Source organism: Myotis daubentonii, chromosome 3 (assembly GCF_963259705.1).
Source record: "Myotis daubentonii chromosome 3, mMyoDau2.1, whole genome shotgun sequence".
NCBI classification, from domain to species: Eukaryota; Metazoa; Chordata; class Mammalia; order Chiroptera; family Vespertilionidae; genus Myotis; species Myotis daubentonii.
The window spans coordinates 313,041-335,990 of record NC_081842.1 but is presented as its reverse complement, the minus strand read 5'-3'; the positions used below and the strand labels follow the sequence as shown (position 1 = coordinate 335,990).

The window sequence follows — 22,950 nt, the reverse complement described above, 5'->3', positions numbered from 1 at the left end:
ATCGGCTTAGAAAGAAAGGTGCTCCCGGTGGAATTCCCCTCCTAATCGGTGTCACGATGCTCTTCGTATCCGCGGAGCGGAGCGTAAGCGACCGTCACTCCCTGCCCCGTCCCCATCCCCAGGAGAGCGAAGCTCACGCGCTCTGTTCAACGCTGGAGACCGAGGGCACGGCTCTTGGAAATGGCCTGAGGGCGTGGGCTCCGCGGGGCGTGTTTGCAGGATCTGCTCTCCCACCCGCGTCCCTCAGTCCTGTCTTCATGCCTTAGAATTAAGCCGCTGTTTCCTGAAAAAGTAGATTCAGACGTTCACCTGGGCAAAGCGTGACGACAAAATGCCGGTTCTGTGGGATGGGTTTCATCTCTCCCTCCCTCCCTCCCTCTCCCTCAGGTCCTGCCGATCCCGCTCCCCAGGGGGCCCCGTCTCCATTCTGACTCGGTAACAACGCTCCTTCCACTCCAACCCTCTTCACTCGTCAGATGGATTATAGGACAGAGACTCACAGACGCTCAGATCTTAAAGGTTCAGACTGTGACCACGAAACGGAACAGAGCCTCTGGTGTCACAGGGAAGCCGGCTGGTCACCCTTCCCTGGACAGCAGGGCTCAGTCAGCCACGGTTCAAGAGACACCCCCTCACACCAGCCACAGTCCCATGGACACCCCCTCACACCAGCCACAGTCCTGGAGACACCCCCTCACACCAGCCACGGTCCCAGGGACCCCCCCTCACACCAGCCACGGTCCCGGGGACACCCCCTCACACCAGCCACGGTCCCAGGGACACCCCCTCACACCAGCCACGGTCCCGGGGACACCCCCTCACACCAGCCACGGTCCCGGGGACCCCCACTCACACCAGCCACGGTCCCGGGGACACCCACTCACACCAGCCACGGTCCCGGGGACACCCCCTCACACCAGCCACGGTCCCGGGGACACCCACTCACACCAGCCACGGTCCCGGGGACACCCCCTCACACCAGCCACGGTCCCGGGGACACCCCCTCACACCAGCCACGGTCCCGGGGACACCCACTCACACCAGCCACGGTCCCGGGGACACCCCCTCACACCAGCCACGGTCCCGGGGACACCCCCTCACACCAGCCACGGTCCCGGGGACACCCACTCACACCAGCCACGGTCCCGGGGACACCCACTCACACCAGCCACGGTCCCGGGGACACCCACTCAGGACAGAGCTGCTCCCACTCACAGGACAGAGCTGCTCGGGAGCAATCTCTTCTGAGCATCGTGCCCTCGCTCGCTGCTCTGGCTCCCCGGCCGGCTGCATGGATTCACTCCCTGGGAGAGGACGGGCAAGAAGGCAGAGGCAGGCATTGCCAGTATCAGCTCTTCTGTGGAACCGAATGGGGTGCCGCTTTGCAAAAGCACACGTCGCACATGGGCGTGCAGGGGGCACACTGGGTGTGTGTGCTTTGCACACACAGAACACGAGCCTCCTCTCAGGCCTCGCGCCCGGAGGGCTTGCTGGGTGCCGGCTGCCACGTGACATCAGCCAGATCCACACTGTGAGCCTGTGAACAGGAGCAAGGCTCTGACCTTTTCAGAAGGTGTTTTAAGAGTAATATCAACAAAAACAGCCTGGCCGCGTGGCTCTGGGGTTGAGCTTTGACCTATGAACCAGGAGGTCAGGGTTCGATTCCCAGTCAGGGCACAGGCCCAGGTTGTGGGCTCGATCCCCAGTATGGGGCGTGCAGGAGGCAGTCGATCCATGATTCTCTCTCATCACTGATGTTTCTCTTTCTCCCTCTCCCTTTCTCTCTGAAATCAATAAAAATGTTCTTAAAACAAAGAGTAATGTCAACAAAACAATCCCCCCTTAATGAAATCCCTCCAGGCAGGAATGTGCCAGAGACCTCGTGGCTGGGAGAGAGGACCGGGGTCCTGTCGGTTCGTCCGCCTTCCACCCACCGTGCATGCGAACGGCGTGGTGAAACCCACAGACATGCACCCTCTGCATCCACGTGCGTCCGCGATCACCGCTGTCCCCCGTGTCGCTCACGCACACATTCGCTTCCATCCCACCCTCCGCCCCTTCACTGCTGCTGGCCGGTCTCTGTGTGTTTTCCGCAGAAAATGTACAATTTTAAATGGTGCTTTCCTTCTTTTTCTTGATCAGAAAGGAAAGTCACCAAGAATTAGATTGTATTTTAGGAACAGAGCGAGGCTCATGGGGGGAAAGCAGAGCCTTGGTGCAGCGAAGGTTTGCCCACTCTCTCCGGCGTCCCCCGAGGGTCCGGGCCTGGGTCACCTCAGGGGGCAGGGGCTTAGCTCTCCTCTCGGCTCGGGCAGGGCACGCTGTCCGCTCTGAGAGCCGCCGGGTGGTCTGTGTCACTGCATCTGCGAATGAAACCCCCATGTTCGCCCGCTGCCTCAGTTTCCCCACGCGGGAGAGGCGGGAGCCGGGCTGGCGAAGGTGTGGGCACTGGCGGGCGCGTCCTGGTGTCGCATGTGCCTGGGCAGCGGGACGGGAGCCGGTTAACTGACCTCTGTCCTCTGTGTTCCCAGTGCCTCTCCTTCAACGCCATCATGGAAGAGCTGGGCATCCCACTCAAGAACCAGAAAAAGTTAAAGAAAAAGTCGAGAACTAAGGGGAAATCTGCCTTCGCCAGTCTCCTCACTTGTCGCCCGAGACGGACTCCGCGGAGGGAGGCGGCGGGGCCCCCCAGGACGGCGCCCGTGGGCAGCTGCCAGGCGGCCGGGGGCTCGCACCTCCGGTTCCTGGAGAAAGGGCTTCTGACGAGCGCATGAGGCTTCCCGCCACCCACACGCGGCCACCCTTACGCGGCCACCCTCACGCAGCCACCCGCACACGGCCACCCGCACGCAGGGCCACCCACACACGGCCACCCACAGGCAGGGCCACCCGCACATGGCCACCCACACACGGCCACCCACAGGCAGGGCCACCCGCACACGGCCACCCACACACAGCCACCCACAGGCAGGGCCACTCTCACACGGCCACCCACACACAGCCACCGGCACACGGCCACCCGCACGCAGGGCCACCCACAGGCAGGGCCACCCGCACATGGCCACCCACAGGCAGGGCCACCCGCACACGGCCACCCACACGCAGGGCCACCCACAGGCAGGGCCACCCGCAAACGGCCACCCGCACGCAGCCACCTGCACACGGCCACCCACACACCACTCGCACACGGCCACCCGCACACGGCCACCTGCACACGACCACCCACAGGCAGGGCCACACACACGCGGCCATCTGCACACGGCCACCCGCACACGGCCACCCGCACACGGCCACACACACACGGCCACCTGCACACGGCCACCCGCACACGGCCACCCGCACACAGGGCCACACACACACGGCCACCCGCACATGGCCACTCACAGGCAGGGCCACCCACACACGGCCACCCGCACACGGCCACCCGCACACAGGGCCACACACACATGGCCACCCGCACATGGCCACTCACAGGCAGGGCCACCTGCACACGGCCACCCGCACACGGCCACCCACACGCCACCCGCACACGGCCACCCACAGGCAGGGCGGGCTGTGTGTACAGAGACGAGACACGCCAGCCTTTAGAACGCTCACAACCCCATGATCCCCGGAAGGTGGCACCGCCTCTTTCTAAATGAACTGTGCTCGCGTGTCTGGCCGTCTCTCCCCCAGGGAATCACTGTGCGTGTTTCTAACGACGAGTAAATGCAGGGTTTTCCAGAACGATCTGCGTCGATCTGTCCCCGACTCGCTCCGCTCGGTTTGGCTGCCGGGGGTTGTCAGCTGCCAGGTTTGCTGCGTTGAGTCCTCTCACCTGCTCAGTCGGTTCTGGCCGAGTTGAGGGCAATGCTTTTCATTTACTCCCAAGACCTGCTCACTGGAGTGAAGGAAACCATCTCTGTGTTTACATTTTAGTTCAGAAATCGCTCCAATGGCCCTGGGAACATCGGTGAGGGTTAGATGAAAGGCCACTAAAGAGGGAAATTCGCTCAGAGAGTAAGTGTCCGCCCGTCCCGGGTGCCGCTCTGGTTCTGGGGTTGCCATGGCCCCTGCTCTCACAGGGTTCACAGCAAAAGGGAAAGGAGAACATTCCGTCACTCAAAGCAGGACTCAGAGCAGAGGCACCAACAGAGAAGTGTCCGCCTGGGAGGGAGGCCCGGAGGGCTCCCTGGAGGAGGCGTCATCAGGAGCAGGAGGGACGTGGGTGGGGAGGCGAGGGCTCCAGGCCGAGGGCGTCACATGGTCAAAGGCACCAACAGAGAAAGGGAGCTCGGGGCGAACTCCCGAGGGGACGGATGGGCAAGAGGCGAGAAAGAACGGAAGGAAAGAAGGCGGAGGGAGGGTGGGGGTCACCTGGAAGGCTCTCCCCCCAGCAGCGAGAAGACACACAGCCTCAGGGTGGGGGTGACACAGCCCCGGGGGGGGCGGGTAACAGGGTAAGGGGGGGTGACACAGCCCCGAGGGGGGTAACAGGGTAAGGGGGGGTGACACAGCCCCGGGGGGGGGAACAGGGTAAGGGGGGGTGACACAGCCCCGGGGGGGGGAACAGGGTAAGGGGGGGTGACAGCCCCGGGGGGGGTAACAGGGTAAGGGGGGGTGACACAGCCCCGGGGGGGGTAACAGGGTAACAGTGGGGAGGGGGTGACACAGCCCCGGGTGGCAGGGGGTGGGGGGGCAGAGGGGCGGGTTTCGAGGGTGAGGAGTCGTTCATTGTGCCGGGACCTGAAGGGCTCGGCCAGCAGATGCTGGGACCGCAGATGCCGGTCACCACCTCACTCGGTCACGCCACTGGTTTCGAGAGGATCGCTCTGCAACCGAGAAACTCCCAGTCTCGTCCCTTCAGAGCTTAAGTACGAAAATATTCCCAGACGTGAAGAGAAAAGGGAACCACCTGTAAGTGCCGGTGGCAGACGTGTCCGTGACCGTGAACGCCCGGGCGGCGAGGAGTCGGCGTTTCACCGGCAGCAGCGAGAAGGCAGCGCCGCCCATGGAAACGCGCCCGGTGCCCGCTCAGCGCTCACGCGGAGCAGGACGGCCTGGTCCCCGTTCAGGACACGTCCCGTCTGTTCTCACTTCCTGTCCCGGGCCGGGCGGCAAGAGCTGTCTCCACTTTTATTCCTGACGTAGATGGTGCGGCAGCCTGGCCGGCGGTCATTCCAGGCCCACGACCGCGTTCCTCCTCGCTCGTGGACCACGGAGCTCGCACTCACGGTGCCTGATGCTGTCTGTGGGGCCCCCGGAGCCTCAGGGGCTGACTGGCCCCGGCCTCCCGAATTCTGTACCCAGAGCCGCAGGTTAAAACGAGACCACGGTTACTAAAGCCGTCCGAGATTTAAAAGTGCTTTAGTGGCATTAAGCACGATAAACCAAAGGATAGAGATGAAAACGTTTTCATTAAAGCTTTAAAAGGACCCCGCGGGGACGGGACTGAGCCGACCGTGTGTCCAGGGAACCAAGGCAGCGAGCGGCTCGCGTCAGGAGTCGGTCAGCTCCAGCCTCGGCTCAACATGCCAGCAGCACGGGGGCCATCAGCGGGTCGCCATGAAGTCAGTGCGAGGGCATCTCTGGCCGAAGGCGGGGCGACCTCACCCCGGTTTCCTGGGGGCCTCCTCGCGCTGCCCCAGAAGCAGCGCTGTGAGCCGTGCGGCTGGTGTCCCTGAGCCGGAACCAGTGGACCCTGAAACGGGCCCCAGGCTCCTGGTCCGGTTAAGTGACTGCTTCTCCCCTTACTTCCCTGCATTTCCTGAAATTTCTGAGAGTCAAGAATGAAAAAATAAAGCAACTTTTAAAAATATATATATTTATTGATCTCAGAGAGGAAGGGAGAGAGAGAAACATCAATGATGAGAGAGAATCATTGATTGGCTGCCTCCCTGCACGCCCCCCACTGGGGATGGAGCCCGCAACCCGGGCCTGAGCCCTGACCCGGGATCGAACTGGGACCTCCTGGTTCCCAGCGTGGCTCGACCGTGGGCGTGGGTCACCCACGTGACTTCAGGTTCCAGCGGGACGGCCCGGGAGCCAGTAGGGACAGGACCCAGGGTGGGAACCACATCTCTGCCGCTGCCTGCGCCACCTTCTCTGGCCCGTTACCCGGGAGCCCCCAGCCCACACGCTCCTTTAAAGGGGTTAGAGTCACCCGGCCAGTGTGGCTCAGTGGGCAGAGTGTCGGCCTGTGGACCGTAGGGTCCCGGGTTCGATTCCGGTCAAAGGCACGTACCTGGGCTGCAGGCTCCTCCCTGGTCGGGGCGCGTGCAGGAGGCGACCAATTGATGTGTTTCTCTCAGGTTGATGTCTCTCTGTCTCTCCCTCTCCCTTCCTCTCTCCCTAAAATCAGTGGGAAAATATCCGCGGGGAGGATTAACCAAATAACCACCAATGGGCCGCCGCCCCAGGTCCTGTCACTGAGGCGGTGCCGGGGTCTGCCCGGGACTCTGGCCTCCTCAGGGCTGTGCGTGGGGACAAGCGGCTGGGGCAGCGCCGACCGGTTCACGGTGAATCACCCTGCACACCTCGCTGTGGAGGGAAGCACGCAGAATCAGGGGTCATGAGCACACGCACTCACACGCACACACACATGCTCATACACACACATACACACATACACATGCATGCAACGCACATACATGCACTCGCACACACATACATACACATATGCACATTCGCATGCTCACACACATGTACACACACACATACACTCACACACACTCATACACACACAACCAATTTCCTGAAAGTGTCACAATTAAGATGATCACCAGCCCCTTTAACCAGATCAGTCGGCTGTGCTCTCGCCTCCATCAGCCCCCAGGACGCCCTGATTGAGCGGATTTCCCAATTAAGCCTGTTCCAGCCGAGAAGCCTTTCTGATTAGATTCCTAATTTGCACGGAGGCTTCGAGCTCTAGGGAAGGGAACGGGGCCGAGGGGCCGTCAGCCTCTGGAATCTCCTGTGCACTCACCCTGGACGACAAGCCTCCCCTCTCTGCTGCGGAGGCGTTCCCGGCGAAGAGGCTCTGACCCCGTAAGTGAGACAGGAGCTGTTCCCCTGGAGCCACGCCTGGTGGGTCGGGAGGGAGGGCCGTGCAGGGAGGGAGTGGGGGAGGGAGGGACGTACAGGGAGGGTGTGGGGGAGGGAGGGAAGTGCAGGGAGGGAGTGGGGGAGGCTCCCAGAACGGACACAAGTCGCCTCTCTGAAATCAACATTTGCAACAGCACGGATGGAACTGGAGAGCGTTATGCTAAGCGAAATAAGGCAGTCGGGGAAAGGTAAATACCACATGATCTCACTCATTTATGGAATATAATGAACAATATAAACTGATGAACAAAAACAGATCCAGAGACAGAGAAGCATCGATCAGACCGTCAAACCTCAGAGGGAAGGTAGGGGAGGGTGGGGGTAAGGAGGAAAGATCAACCAAAGGACTTGTATGCATACAGATAAGCCTAACCAATGGACACAGACACCAGGGGGGTGAGGGCATGAGTGGGGGGAGAGGGCCAATGGGGGGAAAAGGGTTCATATGTAATACCTTAATCAATAAAGGGAAAATAAAATACAATATATAATATAGTTTTTAAATTGGGGCAGCGCACCTTGTCCCGACCGGTGAGTGAGAAACGCACCCACCGCCCCACAGAGGCAGCAGCCGGGGCACCCGACCCCCGGGCAGGCGTCTGCTCCCCAAGGGCCCTCTGCACGCAGCCACCCGGGGGCACCGGGCCCTCAGCGTGATGCCCACGCGGCCCCGCTCCCGTGGAGGCGCCAGGGGCGGCGGGCGGCGGGCTGGCAGCCCTTCCTGGGAGCCGCGTGGCGGCGCCCGCCTGGCCACCTGCTTCCCCGAGCGCGCGTGCTGAGCATGCGAAGGGGAGGGGGCCGGGAGGGCTTGTATTGAATTACCTATCCTTGGCTCTTAAAGAAAGAGGTCTTACTTGCAATGCTGAGCGCGCCAGGGGGTTACCACACAAAATGATTTTGAAGTTTAATCTAAAGTCGCCTCCTGGCTGCGTGGGTTTCCACTTCGCTTCATCTGACGCTAAAGCAGCTCCGACGGCTGTGGGCACGCGGCTCAGCCCTAATTTCCTGCCCTTCACGCTCTGCGGCCCCCACGGGGGGGGGCGGGGACCCTCAGACCCGCGGCCGCATTTTTAAACTCTTGGTGGCGCCTCTGGCCCGACACCAGCACAGCCTCTCATGGGTGTTTCCTGGGCCAACTTTCCCCCTCGTTGCCACAGCAACGGCTCTCACTCCGTCCCCACCCGGGACACCTGCAGATGCCCCTTCGAGGGCGGGGCCGGCCTCAGCAGGACGAAGGCAGCCCTGGGGGAAGGGCAGCCCTTGGTGCCTCAGCAGACCCGCCCTTGCGACGCTGGGAGCCGCCTTCGGCTGAGGGATTCGGACGGAGACTTCTCCCCTGCCCGGTGCCCGGTGCCCGGTGCCCGGGGATCTCTCACGACCGAGAGCCGTTTCTCAGGAAACATGGGCAGCGACGTCTCAGACGTCTCGTAGCCACACGCTTGCCGACGTGTCTCCTCGGGCAGGAGGAACGAAGGGAAAACAAGCAGATGGGACATCAGACTAAAACCCTCTGCACAGCAGAAGGCGCCACAACAAAATGAAGGGAGCCCGCTGAATGGGAGGACGTATTCGCAGCGACGCACCCGGTCAGGGTTTAGTTTCCAAAACACATCAAGAACGTCCACAGCTCAACACCAAGAAGACAGACAATCCAGTTACAGAATGGGCAGGGGACCTGCATAGACCCGTCTCCAGAGAGGACGTACAGACGGCCAAGGGGCACCGATCATCACAGAGATGGAAATTAAACCACATGAGGTATCACCTCACACCTGTCAGAATGGCTGCCATCACCAAATCAATAAAGGCCTAATGCAGGCAGGGATGTGGAGAAAAGGGAGCCCGCGTGCACTGCCGGTGGGAATGCAGGCTGTCGCAGCCACTGTGGGAAAACAGTGTGGAGTTTCCTCGAAAAGTTAAATATGGTGTCCTGACCGGTTTGGCTCAGTGGATAGGGCATCAGCCTGCGGACTGAAGGGTCCCGGGTTCGATTCCGGTCAAGGGCATGTACCTGGGTTGCGGGCACATCCCCAGTGGGGGGTGTGCAGGAGGCAGCTGATCGATGTTTCTCCCTCATCGATGTTTCTAACTCTCTGTCCCTCTCCCTTCCTCTCTGTAAAAAATCAATAAAATGTATATATTTTTTAAAAGTTAAATATAGGACTGCCATTTGACCCAGTGATTCCACTTCTGGGAATTTATCTGAAAACCACGAAACACTGATTCCAAAGGATGTGTGCCCCTCAGGTCACAGCAGCACAGTTCACAACAGCGAAGATCTGGAAACAGCCCCAGCGCCACCAGCAGACGCGTGGACAAGCAGTGGGACAGTCACGCCGTGGGATACCAGGCGGCTGCACCGGAACAGCCAATAGGCACAGCGTATAGCGCTCGTCACGCCTTTTTAACGTATTTAATCCTCAAGCAACCCCGGTGAAGGCACCATTGCTCCACCGTCAGGTTAGTAGCCTGTTTTTCAAATGAAGACGCTACCACGAAGGGCAGTTAAGTCACTCGCCCAAAATCACACGACAAAGCGATTATTAAACCAAAGCATGGACACGTTCTCCCCAAGAATCCTGGAAAAGTCGTAGCGATCCACAGGCAGGACAGGGTGAGACTGTCAACAGTCAACCGTGAGCAGGTTTAGATTCAATTCTGAAAAGGGAGGAAGAACCAAAACTGGTTTTTAACTTTAAAAAGATGGAAGGGGAGGGGGCGGGAATCACCTCTCAGGTGTGCGAGGTGTTTCCAGGCTCGGGGTTCCAGAGGGGGGGGGGGGGGGGTGAGCAGGACGCTGCTGCCGTGGACGCTGCCACCACGCGGCCACTGTGGGGATTACAGCTGCTTTAAATCCTCATTTCAAAGACCTCCCCCCAGCGCCTCAAAAATAAAAATTACCTGTGAAAACTCTCAAATCCAGAGATCCCGTCCTGGGACCTTTCCTCGTCCAATCAAACGATCCTCCTCCTAGGGGTTAAGATGCATTTGGAGGGGACAGCTCGGGCCAAAGCATCGGTCTGAGCCAACACAGGGTTGGTCCATGAGAAACACTAGGCATTCTCTGTCCTGAGAGGAAAGGGTAGAGACCAACCCTAAGGCACCCGCACCTCCTTCTCACTCCAGCCTGTCTCTCACCCCCACCAAGGTGCCCCAAGTCACCAATCATCCGAGAGCTGCACATTTAAACCACAACGAGGTGTCACCTCACACCTGTCAGAACGGCTGCCATCAACAAATCAACAAACGACAAGTGCTGGCGAGGATGCGGAGAAAAGGGAGCCCTCATGCACTGCTGGTGGGAGTGCAGACGGTGCAGCCACTGTGGAGAACGGTATGGAGTGTCCTCAAGAAATTAAATATGGATTCGACCCAGTGATTCTAGGACTATATCCTAAGGAACCCAAAGCACCAATCAGAAAGCCTACATGCAACCTTATGCCCATAGCAGCACAATTTACAGTAACTAAGATCTGGAAACAGCCCAAGTGCCCATCAGCAGACGAGTGGATAAAAGGCTGTCTAGTAACTTCTTATCTCCCCGCTGAGCCGATACCCACCCACCCCACCTCTAATGCCAGTGTCCACAGTCTCCTATCAGTAAAAAACAAACAAGAGGCAACCTTAGTGTGATGAGTTTAATAAGAGACTCATCGTTTTAAACTCATGATTTTACTACCAACTCGTGACCTTGTGAAGAATCATAAGCCATTGTTTGCCTTTTTCCTGAAGGTTTGAAAAGTGAACAATGACAAGAGGCCTTTCAGTTCCATTGTTTGTGGGCAAAATCCTGACAGAACGTGTTGGTTAGAATTAGTTGCCACGGAGGCTGTGAAGGTCGTAGCTTGGCGTGGATGACATTGCAAAGTGAATTCTCACTTGCCAGGAAGGGATCAGGGAGCTTTAATGGCCTCTGTCAGTCTAATTCTACCCAACATTATTGTGTCCACGTCATATACAAGTGTGTTTTTTCTTAAGAATCAAAATGTGCGACCAAAAGTATAAAAGCAACTGAATACAAATGCAAGCTGTCCGGGAAAACATGCCTCCTGGTCAGACGCTGCCAGGAATCCACGAGATCTTGCCACGCCTCACGGATGACTTCTGTCGCAGAGTAGTTCTGGTTATGCATCCGTTAGGGATGCCGTGGTCTATTTGGGGAGATGATAAAAAATTAACAACCACTTCTCGTTCCATTGGAGGGAAAAAATCAGTTAAACCCTTTAACATAGATGATTGAAAAGACTTAGAAGCAAATTAATGCTATATCCCCATGTCATTCATTTGCAAGTATATTCCACCTTGTGGGGGATATGTTTATTTCACTTAATGAAACAGCCAATGACGATTCGGAACTGCTTATAACCAAAAAGCAGCAATTTGGGATTAAGGAAGAATCCTGTGCAGAAGAGTAGGGAAAAAATCAGAGAATAATGTGTAGGTGAAAACTTAGAATGAGGGGGAAAAGAAGGAACCAGAACTTGCAACGTCGCAGGCGAGCTCTCGCTCAGCCGTGGACTTGCATCCACTTGGAAGTCACTTGTTTAAAGTCTGGAGCACACACACATCCCACGGTCATAGAGGCCACGGGTGGAATGAGCCTCGAAGACCATTCAAGTCCAGCACTGCTCCTGCCCGGAGACTGTCACCTCTGACGCGCCCCTGCCAAGCCAGCAATGTGATGACTAGCGATTAAGTCTCCAGATTACATTGCAAATGAACACATAGTAGGAGAGCACCTTTCTACTCCTGTAAAAAGATGGAACAGAGTCAGCACCCAGTGCATGTTAGCTGGTATTAGGAGTTTTTAAATCTTTAACGGAATGTAAATTGTGTGGATGCGCAATATGTTTTCTAACAGATAAGAGCCCAGACGGGGCCCAGTGAGAGCCAGCCCATCACGTCTCCAACTTGCTCTGCAGCCCATTTCCTCATTCTTTCCCAACGTGCATAACCGTTCAGCATTTGATATATCCTTGAAGCTGGTCTGAGTTCTCTCCTGAGCTGCAAAGGCTATAAAAGATGTAAAGCTGAACACCTTGCTTGAAAGAACACACAAGCTCTCTCTATGCTCCGTAAACTAGTTTGACTTTGATGCCTTAATTGAAAGCTTATAAAGGGTGTGTCGGTTTCAGTTAATCATCATCATCATCATCATCATCACCATCAACACCACTATCACCACCGTCACCACCATCATCACCATCTCCATCATCATCACCATCACCATTACCACCACCACCACCACCATCACCACCATCACCACCATCATCACCACCATCATCACCACCATCACCAGCATCACCATCATCACCACCATCACCACCAGCATCACCATCATCACCATCATCACCACCATCATCACCACCATCACCATCATCACCATCATCACCACCATCATCACCACCATCACCATCATCACCACCATCACCATCATCACCAGCATCACCACCATCAGCACCATCACCATCATTTCACAGATGAAGACAGCAATGTCCAGGTAAGTAGTGATTTGTCCAAGTCATGAAGCACAAGAAGAACCTGAGTCCCTTGGCTCCGAGCCCCCCCTCTTTCCCGCATGCTGCCTGCCCTGCCCTGTTCTGTGCTGCACCCCTATACTTTACCTCCTTCTGCATAAAGTCCTCATCAGGCACATAACATAGGGAGGAAAGCGTCCAGAGACAAGAAACCTCAGAGCTGCCAATTCTAGAGGCCGAGGCAAGGCCATGCAGGCCACAGTGGCAGGTGCAACCAGTCCTGTCCCTGCCTCTACTGAGGGTCCCTAACCCAGTGTACTCCCCTCTGCTGCTGGCCCCCAGAGTCCTTTCTATGATGAACAACTTTTATACAAAATACAACTAAATAATTAGTAATATTGTTTTTGTTATAAAAATTATGTATTGTCATATATTATTCATATCAAAATGTTACTTTTAATAAATAAGACATAAGCTAAAATACAGTAATATGTAAAAATAATATTAGTGTGATGAATAAACATAAGAGAATTGCCCTAGCTGGTTTGGCTCGGTGGATAGATCGTCGGCCTGCAGACCAAAGGGTCCTGGGTTCGATTCCAGTCAAGGGCATGTACCTCAGTTGCAGGCTCCTCCCCGGCCCAGGCCCTGGTCGGGATGCATGTACGAGGCAACCAATCGATGTGTTTCTCTCACATCGATGTTTCTCTCTGTCTCTCCCTCTCTCTCCCACCCTCCCTAAAATCAATGGGAAAATATCCTCGGGTGAGAATTCAATAAATAAATAACAGATAAATAACAGAACTGACCATGGAGCAGGGGTTGAAGTGTGGATGGGATGGAACACATTGGATGTTTGGGGACCAAAACCAAACCTCACTTTTGTCACCTTTCGCCGAGAGCCAGTAGGACCACCTCCGGGACGAGGCCGCCGGGAATGGAGTCTGGCTCCACCACGAGCCACGGCATGACCGGCGACAGGGACACGCGAAGGCAAGCCCCGCTCGCTTCTTCCACGGCACGGAGCGGACTCCAGGTCCAAGTCTCACTGGCCGGCAGCCATGAAGACCGTGGTCATGGGGGACCCCGGGGAGAGCCCGCAAGACAGGTTGACGCCAGGCCTGCTCTTCGTGGAAACTCGGGGAGGGGCTCCGTGCAGACAGGCTTCCTGGGCCCACCCCGTGCACAGCGTGGGCGAGAGGAGGCCGCCGCCACGCTGCGTGGTCTGTTTCCACAGGAGCCGCTCTGCTTCCGCCCAAAGAGCTTACACGCACCTCCCCTCGAGCCCGGAGCCCAGAGAATGGAGCTCCCCGACTACGAAGGCTGCGTGACCCCCGTGGGCTTGGGTTCGGAACGGCTTCTGTTCCACGTCGTGTTTGCCGACCACACTGTGCATCTCCTCGGCTCCGCTGGCTGACAGCCCGGCGGGAAGAACAGCTCCAGCAGGAACACGGCCGAGTTCTTGGCTTTGTACACGCCTCCCCGGGCAGGCGCTGCCCTTTCCTCCGCTCGGCCCTCCGCCCCGCGCTCGGTGCGAAGCTCATCCTCCTCAGAAGGGGCTTGGCCCGTCGTGGGGTGTCCGTCACCCCAAAGCTCTGTCGCTACAACCAGCTCCACCGCCGGCATTTCCCTGCCACCGTCCCGGACGCTCCAAAGCCCGGGTCAGTCAGGGCCAGCTGCCCATGTTGTCGTTGCTACAATATCTTTTCTTTTCTTTCTTCCTTTCTTTTAAATGTATGTTTTCTTTAGAGAGGGAGGGAGGGGGAGAGAGAGAAACATCAATGATGAGAGAGAATCATCGATCGGCTGCCTCCTGCATGCCCCACACTGGGATTCGAGCCCAAAACCAAGGCCGGTGCCCTGACCGAGGATCGAACCCTGACCTCCTGGCTCCTAGGTCGACGCTCGACCACTGAGCCACCCGGCCAGGCTCCTCTTTTCTTGACCTCGTGCCCCCACGGCCCTGAGGGTCAGATGCTGGGCTGCTCCTGAGAGTCTGTCTCTGGCTGGAAACTCCCCTGGGAAGGTCCACCTACCCAGGTGCCTCATGGGAAATGCCTTCTGCTTGTCTCAGATCTCCACACACATGGGTGCCCTCGTGCATTTGGGCTGCTAACAGATACTCCAGACCCAGCAGCTTCTCAGCAGAAATCAATTCCTCGCAGGCCTGGGGGCTGGCAGTGTGAGGTCTGGGGGCCAGCGAGGCCGGGTGAGGGCCATGGTGCAGGTGGCAGACGTTTCCCCGTGTCCTTGCCCAGCAGAGGGAGAGGGACTCCCCCCGGTCCACCTGTCAAAGCAGCCCTCATGCCCGCCACCAGGCCCCGCCCTCGTGGTTCAAGCACCCCCAAAGGCCCCCTCCTAAAACACCACCTGTGGGTTAGGACCCCAACATGGGAATTTTGAGGAAACACCCAGGCCCGCAGCGGGCGTGTCCGTGAGCACACGCCTTCCTCCTCGCCCTCCTCACCACCATCAGAGCGCGGGTTCCTGGACGAGACGCTCTTTTCTAGGCGGGAGGACCACCCCGCTGACGGACTGTCTCAACCATCCACTGAGCACCCGTATCAGGAATGTGGGCGGGGCAGCCGCTGGGGAGCACGGGGCTGAGAGGCCACAGAGTAAACCAGAAGTGTGGCCTCGGCGGGACAGCACAGGGCCAGGCACACAGTAGGGCGCCAGTGAGTGGTCCTGGCCAGCGAACTGGGGGAATATTTCACTTCGCACGAATGCGCTTGCCAACACATCCACTGGTAGAATCCACGGTTACGAGGGGCGACAGGGAGAGGGTTTCTGTTTTTGTCTTGTCCCGTCAAAGTGCATCGTGTGGGGTCCCTTGACTTTGACTAACTGCACATTGGACCTCGGGTGTGTCCACATGTGTCGTCTACCGGAGAAGATGCTGGGCTGAGAGGTGGCCCTCAGATGTGGCCGTGGGCAGGGCTGGTCAGGTCGGTGCGGGAACACGCGTTCCTGGACGGAGGTGGGGCGTGGAGCTAGTTCACCTTCTCGTTATTCTGCTGAACCTGGTCGTGGGCGGAGAGAGCCCTCACCTGTCCAGTCGGAGTTGCTCGCAACCTCCCCAGGAAGGCGAACCCTCTAGTTGTGAAAGGCAAGTAGAGTTCTTCACAGCCTTCGTTTCCTATCATCAACCAAAGGAAAGAACATGAGGTTAAAAATTTAAAGAAGAAAGAGCTGATGAACAAACAAGACAAAACAGATCTTTGGGGAAAAGGTTTTTTGCAAAGATGTTCAGAAAGAGTGCAGTATAAATATCTATCACTCACACACACACACACACACACACACGGAGACAGGCATGTTCCATAAACAACGATACTTAGTAAAGGCATTGCCTGGCCGGGTGGCTCAGTGGTTGAGCCTCCACCTATGAACCAGGAGGTCACAGTTGGATTCCCGGTCGGGGCACAGGCCCGGGTTTTGGGCTCGATTCCCGGTGCGGGGCGTGTGGGAGCAGCCGACCCATGACTCTGCCTCATCACTGATGCTTCTCTCTCCCTCCCCCTTCCTCTCTGAGGTCAATACAAACACCTGTAATACGCTTTTGGGAACGACTGACCTGGGTGGACGTCAATACACCTGATGTCGCCGCCAGGACGTGGGGGGTCTGCTGTCTGAGGCTGCGGCGTCAGGAAGACCGGGCAGTCTCTCCCGGGAGAAGCCGGTGCAGGACTGAACCCCGGCACCAAACACGGGGACCACACTGCGCCTCCTCCTCCAAGAATCACCACCTGGCCCAGAACCCGCGCTGGCGACTCTGACGTTTGCGCAGAGAGAAGAGCCCCGACAGCCCCTCCGGGAGACAGGCTCTCGGGAAACCGACTCCGCGTTCAGACAGACGTGGCAGCGGTGCCCGTGGCTTCGACGGCAGCCCCGCCTGATCGACGCGATGCCGGCCACCTTCTTAGGCCCGATGCTGACCGCACCCTCGTCTTCTCCACGCTTCCCATGTGTCCCCAGGAAGGAATAAACACAGGAACTCAGAGGCCTTGACAACCGATCTTAACCCCAATCCACAGGGCCCGAGGAGAGGCTCGAGACACAGTGCTGGCTCACGTCCGGTCCTCCCGTAGGCCCTCAGTCTTTTCCCGCGTCGGAAGGCAGGAATGAAAACGTGGCCAACACCCTCTCGTGCACGTAAAGGAGAAGCCGGGCCAGCCTGGCCGGTCCGCGTCTCTCAGGCTCAGTCCAGAGTGAGATGTGAATTGCCTGATAAACAGCACTCAGTGTGCCCCTGCCGCGGGCGGGCGGCGTGAGTGAGTGGAGGCCGGGAGTGAAAGGGCAGGTCGAGGCGACCCGTGGATGAGCGGAGCCTGGGCCCCCTCCACAACGCATTTCTGATGATGGGTTTCGCTAGTGGTTCTCAACCTTCCCAATGCCGCGATCCTTTAACACAGCTCCTCATGTCGTGGTGGCCCCCAACCATACAATCATTTTCGTGGCTACTTCATCTCTGTCATGTTGCTGCTGTTATGAATTGTCAAGTAAATATCTGATCTGCAGGATTATTTTCAGGGGTCGCGACCCACAGGTTGAGAACCGCTGCTAGACAATCGCCAAACTCCCTGTAGCTGAATCACAGGACAGAGCGCCGGCTCGCATTTCGTGAGGGGCACACGGGCAGGAATCAACACGCGTGGGCTCCGGAAAACAGCGGCTGGTGGTGACCCCGGAGGCTATACCTTCATCAGCCCACGCCCAGCGCCCCGGGAACCCAGGGGATGGCAGGTCACCCTGTAACGCTGCCGAAGCCATTGACGGCTGGGAGCTCCCAGCTACAAGCCACAGCGTGAGGAAGACGGCAGAGCCAAGGAAAGCCTGGACCTGCCGCCGCCCCGCCCTCTCCACCCGGCCCCTCGTAAGAACGGAAACCATTTCAGAGTCCAGCCTCGCTCGGTTCTGTGCGACGCACCCAATGCCTCAGCGCTACACCGACCGGGGCCTCAGGTGATTGACAGACACCCCACCACCCCGGGATGAGCTCGCAGGAGAAAACCAGGTCCGTGTAGAGAAAGGTCACTCTTTTCCTCTGCACATCACCGTGGGGAAGGGGCTGAGTGTGCAGATGTCGCACGTGAAAGCTCTTAGGAGACTGACCGACCAGCTGACTTCAGGCATCGGCAGACGTGCGCGTGCTCACCGCTCGTGCTCATGTCATTCTTCTCGCAGTGGCAGCCAAGACCGTTTCTAGAGCCCCCCTCCCCATCTTCTCTGCGGCCCCGTCCGTAGGAGGGCCCTTCCTCTCTGCTCACAGGGCCTCACCGACGTTCACCGACGCAGCGCACACCCCGAGTTGGCCGGCCTTGCCGGGGGCCCTCGCGCGCTCCTCTGCGTCCTGCCTCTGGTGTCTTCATCCCATTACAGCCCCATTTCCCCCAAACCTGTGGGATGCTCTCCAGCTGCCAAGTTCATGCTTTCAAACATTTCTGGGGGGAAATCTCATCTTCAAAAATAACCACCCTCAAAGTGACTCACTTCATTGTCCGGGCCTTTTGCAATTTAAAGGCCTTTTCATTTCAGTCATGAATCTGAATGTACTGGTCTCGAGTCTCAGCTTTTAGTTAAGGACCACCCTTTCCTGGTGACATTTCAGTGCTGGAGAGAGGCTGAGGCTGTTCTTATTAAAAAGGAAATGCTAGCACTTACCCCACCTTTCAGCTGAGGCTGCAGAGTGAAGGGAACAGGGTTATATTCTTCTCAGTCGCTGCCTGAAGTGAGAATGTGAACTTGGGCACTAATGGGTTTCTGCTGAGTAAAATCACGTTATGTAAATCAGTTCTGGGAAAGCATTTGGTGTGGGTGTCCTACCTTTAAAACTTTCTCATTTTGACCATTCGAAAAGTAATCTATGCTCATTATAAAAAATAACAGAAAAAAGTGAAAAAAATTACCTTACTCCCACAATACAAAGCCGTATTAACATTTGGTGAATTGATTTTCTTTTTGTATTTATCTAATGAGAATGGGGGGGAGGGGTCTGTTTTATCCTTTTTTACTTTTTGGTTTTATAGAATAGTGTTTATTGTGTATATGGAACTTCATAAATATATAGTTATCTACACTAATAAAAGACAAAGATGCTAATTGACCATACCTTTGCTACACCCATCAGCCAATCAGAAGAGTATGCAAATTAACCCAACAAAGATGGCCATTAAATTTGCATACTGCAGGCGGGGCGGGACAGCGCAATCCGCCACCTGCCCAGCTGCCATCCAGGCCTGCCGTGTGCGACCAGGGGCGGCAAGGCGGGCGGCAGTGTGATCCGTCACCCGCCCCACCACCAGCCGCCATCCGGGCCTGCCATCTGCGACCCAGCGCACCACCCGGGGAGCGGGCCTAAGCCAGCAGGTGGTTATCTCCTGAGGGTCCCAGACTGTGAGAGGGCATAGGTCAGGCTGAGGGACAACCCCCCTGCCAGTGCACAAATTTTTGTGCACTGGGCCTCTAGTCCTATATAATAAAAGCCTAATATGCTAAGTGTCCAGTCGTCCATTCAACCAATCAAAGCGTAATATGTTAATGATATGCTAAGGCTACTCAACTGCTCACTATGATGTGCACTGACCACCAGGGGGCAGACAGTCAACCGGTCGACCAGTCGCTATGATGTGCACTGACCACCAGGGGACAGATGCTCCAACTGGTAGGTTAGCTTGCTGCTGGGTCCCAGCCAATCGGGACTGAGCAAGATGGGCCGGACATGCCCTAGAGCCCTCCCGTGGTACCTTCTCCGGCTGGCCAACCTCCCACATCCCTCCCCAGCCCCAATCATGCAATCAGTGGGGTCCCTCAGCCTGGCCTGTGCCCTCTTGCAATCTGGGACCCCTTGGGAGATGTCAGAGAGCTGGTTTTGGCCCGATCCCGCAGGCCAGGCTGAGGGCCCCCACTGGTACATGAATTCGTGCACCAGGCCTCTAGTATATATAAGCGCCTAAGCAACTGTTACAACAGAACGACCTGAACGACCGGTCACTATGATGCGCACTGACCCCCAGGGGGGCAGATGCTCAATTCAGGAGCTTCCCCCTGGTGGTCAGTGCACTCTCACAGGAGGAGCTGCTTAGCCAGAAGCCGGGCTCATGGCTGGCAAGTGCAGCGGCGGTGGTGGGAGCCTCTCCTGCCTTCGCAGCAGTGCTAGGGAGCAGTGAGCCTGGCAGTAAGGAGCAAGGGGTCCCAGACTGCGAGAGGGCACAGGCCAGGCTGAGGAACCCTCCAGCCCAGTGCACAAATTTCATGCACCAGGCCTCTAGTCTATATATATAAAGGCCTATGTGACCGAACAACCGAATGACCGGTCGACCGGTCGCTATGACATGCACTGACCACCAAGGGAAAGATGCTCAACACACAGGATTGGGCTCCCTCCTATATCAGGCCTGCAGGGATCAGGCTGAAACCGGCTCTCCGACATCCCCCAAGGGATCCCAGATTGCGAGAGGGCACAGGCCAGGCCAAGGGACCCCACCGGTGCAGAAAATTCATAGAAAAAGTAGGCTTCCTTCTCCCAGCGGCCAGCTCCGGCTTCCCTCTGGCACCCGGGACCCGGGCTTCCCTCACAGCCCGGCTTCATCTGGAAAGTCGTCCAGAAGGACGTCTGGTCTAATTAGCATATTAAGCTTTTATTATTATAGAAGATATAGGGTATCCCAAAAAAATGTATATACACTTTGAATAATTATTAATTCCAATGAGTTAAATCTGAAAAGAAAGAAACATCAGCTATCAGCTGTAACTGTGTGTGTACATTCTGGGGGAGACACCCTGTATACGTTGCTTTCTTTACATTGTATACATACCGTATGTACCTTGCTTTCTTTACTGTGGCATGACATTTCTCTTATTATAAATTGTTTAAAAAAAAACATCTTAAAGCACCCTAGCTGCTTTGGCTCAGTGGATAGAATGTCATCCTGTGGACTGAAGGGTCCTTGGTTAGATACCGGTCAAGGGCACATGCCCGGGTTGCAGGCTCAATCCCCACTAGGGGGTGTGCAAGAGGCAGCCGACCAATGATTCTCTCATTGATATTTCTATCTCTCTCTCCCTCTCCCTTCCTCTCTGAAACCAATAGAAATATATATTTAAAAAATTAAAAGCATCTTAAAGCAATGACATAAAATCCCATTGACTGGGGAGACCTGGCCTGAGTGAACTATTTACTATGTGGTATGGTAACATGGGCTTCAGGCTTAACCCTTACACACACGAGGAGTACCGCTACACAGAAAGCGTTTCCATTAGTTGGATTGGTTCCTCAAATTCCCAGAAATGAAATTATTAGTTCAAAGGGCAGAAATATTTGAAGTTCTATGTTACCAATTTTCCCCCAAAACCTTTGCAGCAGATTGCACCTGCCTTACCAGGTGTGGGCATGCCCCTGCCTCGACCTCGCCTGCCTGACAGCGAGCATTCTCATTGAGAACAACTTACGGGTCTCGATCTGCTGGGAAGAAATGGCCTTTTAGTCTCTGCATTTGAGAGTCTGGTCACGAGTGTCGAAAATGCTTCCGATGTGCTCCTTTAGCAATCGGTGCCGTCTTTTGTGACTTTCTGATAATGGTTTTTGCATATTTAGCTGCTGTGGTTTTGAGGTTTCTATTATTGTTTGTGGTATTTTACAATAAGGAAAATGAACAGGATTCATAGCTGATTCAAAATATCCCCACAGTACTTGCTTCTTATTTCTGACTTTTATAGACATCAGGTTTTATCTTGTAGTATAAAATCCATCTTCGCCCTGATAGTTTTACTGATATTTTTAAGTTTAGTAAGTCTTCCTTCACCTAGAGAGGTCCTAGTTTCTTCTACACTCTTTCAATTCTATGAATTTTGCATGAATTCCTTTAGCTTTGTAGAATTTATTTCTGGTGCATGAAATGAGATAAAATCCAAGGTATCATTTGTTGTAAACAGATGACTAAGTGTTCCAAACCGTGTATTGAATAGACTTCCTTTAACCGTTGTTGGCCTCATTCACCACGCGCTGAAACACCCCCGGGAAACTCACCTTGCTCTGGTCTTTCTGAGGGGCCTGTGTCCGAAGGTGTTCTCCCTCCTTGATGTCCTAGCACAGAGCTCCTCCCCCTCGTTCACACCCTCTTCCCTCCGAAGGGGTTCACCCTGTGGAGTTGCCACTTTCTGGCCCAGGGAGGTGGGGAGTGGCCTGGAAGAAAGTCCAAGAGGCAGGGCTGGACTGACCAGAGAATCGCCTGTGACCAGAGGAGGAGTGACCGGGAGAGGTGACGGGTCTGTGATCTGGAGGAGGAGGAGGAGGCTGAGCAGGAGAGAGGACGGCCTGTGACCTGGAGGAGGTGACCAGGGGCGGTGACTGGAGCAGGGAGCCGGGACCCGCAGCCTCAGGCAATTGGTTCTAGTCCCTGTGGTAAAGCCTGAGCATGAGAGGGTGGTGGTGCTGGATGAATTCCGAGATGGGGTTAACCCTTTCTCCTTAGGCTCACTGATGTTTAATCTGGTGCCTGGCACCCTCCATCAAAACTCAGAGGATCCTTCATCTCGTGTCTGAGACAGAAGAGGATGCGAGGCTCTGACCTGCCTCCTGCCGCTCCTCACTCTCCCTGGTCCTGGTTACAGAGAAGGATTATCCTGGAGAAGCGGGAGGAGACAGGCCGGGCTGAGCGCAGGTCGGTGGCCCCGCACAGGTAACTGGGACTCACTTTCTCATCAAACACACACCTGGGTTGCCGGGAGCCGGTCCATCCTTGCTGTTTCAAGGGACCTGGCATATATGGCATACGGTTCTTAATATGTTTGCTCACCCTCTTGGTGCTGTGTTTTAACCAAGGTCACCTCTCCAAGAAAGGTTGAATCCCCAGGTAGGGATTTTTCCCCTGAAGTTAGGGAGGGAATAAAACCCCTCAACTAAGTGCCAGGCGGGTAATTAATCCCTTTAACTACAAACAATCATGCTTAAACTACATAATCTTTTCTCCCTGGAATGGAGATAAGAAACGCCCTAACCTTTGTAATAGAGATTGATAGGATTGAATCAACTGGTATAAATACAGTTGTAACAAGACAGAAACACTCAGAACTCAGAACACAGAACTAAGGACACAGGGCTTGGAAGACAGGACCAAGAGAGACAGAGCCTAGGCACAGAACCTACACAGAACGTTCTCTAGAAACAGAAGAACTTCGCTGGAGAGAGCATGCCGGAGGATCCTGGAGAGGGACTGGCCTCGGAGCCTAGAGACAGAGCCTAGCGGGAGAACATGGCAAGGGATCTTGGACTGAACCTGACTACAGAAATTGGCAAGAGAACCTGAACCTGGCTGGAGAACCTAGCGAGGGAACATGGCTACAGAACCTCGCTGGAGATCCGAAGCAGAACCTCTCTGGAGATCCAGAC

The 22,950-nt window shown here is 56.0% G+C and overlaps 2 protein-coding genes across 2 annotated transcripts in view; both read left to right on the top strand.

Annotated features, from left to right (window-relative positions):
• Positions 1 to 2,845, top strand: part of GRIK1 (glutamate ionotropic receptor kainate type subunit 1) — a 106,071-nt gene extending 103,226 nt beyond the window's left edge. The window contains exon 16 of the mRNA XM_059685904.1: positions 2,532 to 2,845. Within this exon, the coding sequence (XP_059541887.1) occupies positions 2,532 to 2,774 (243 nt within the window). The 3' untranslated portion in view covers positions 2,775 to 2,845. The remainder of the gene's footprint in view (positions 1 to 2,531) is intronic.
• Positions 1 to 22,950, top strand: part of LOC132229156 (keratin-associated protein 27-1) — a 350,231-nt gene that overhangs the window by 205,437 nt on the left and 121,844 nt on the right. The window lies entirely within an intron of this gene.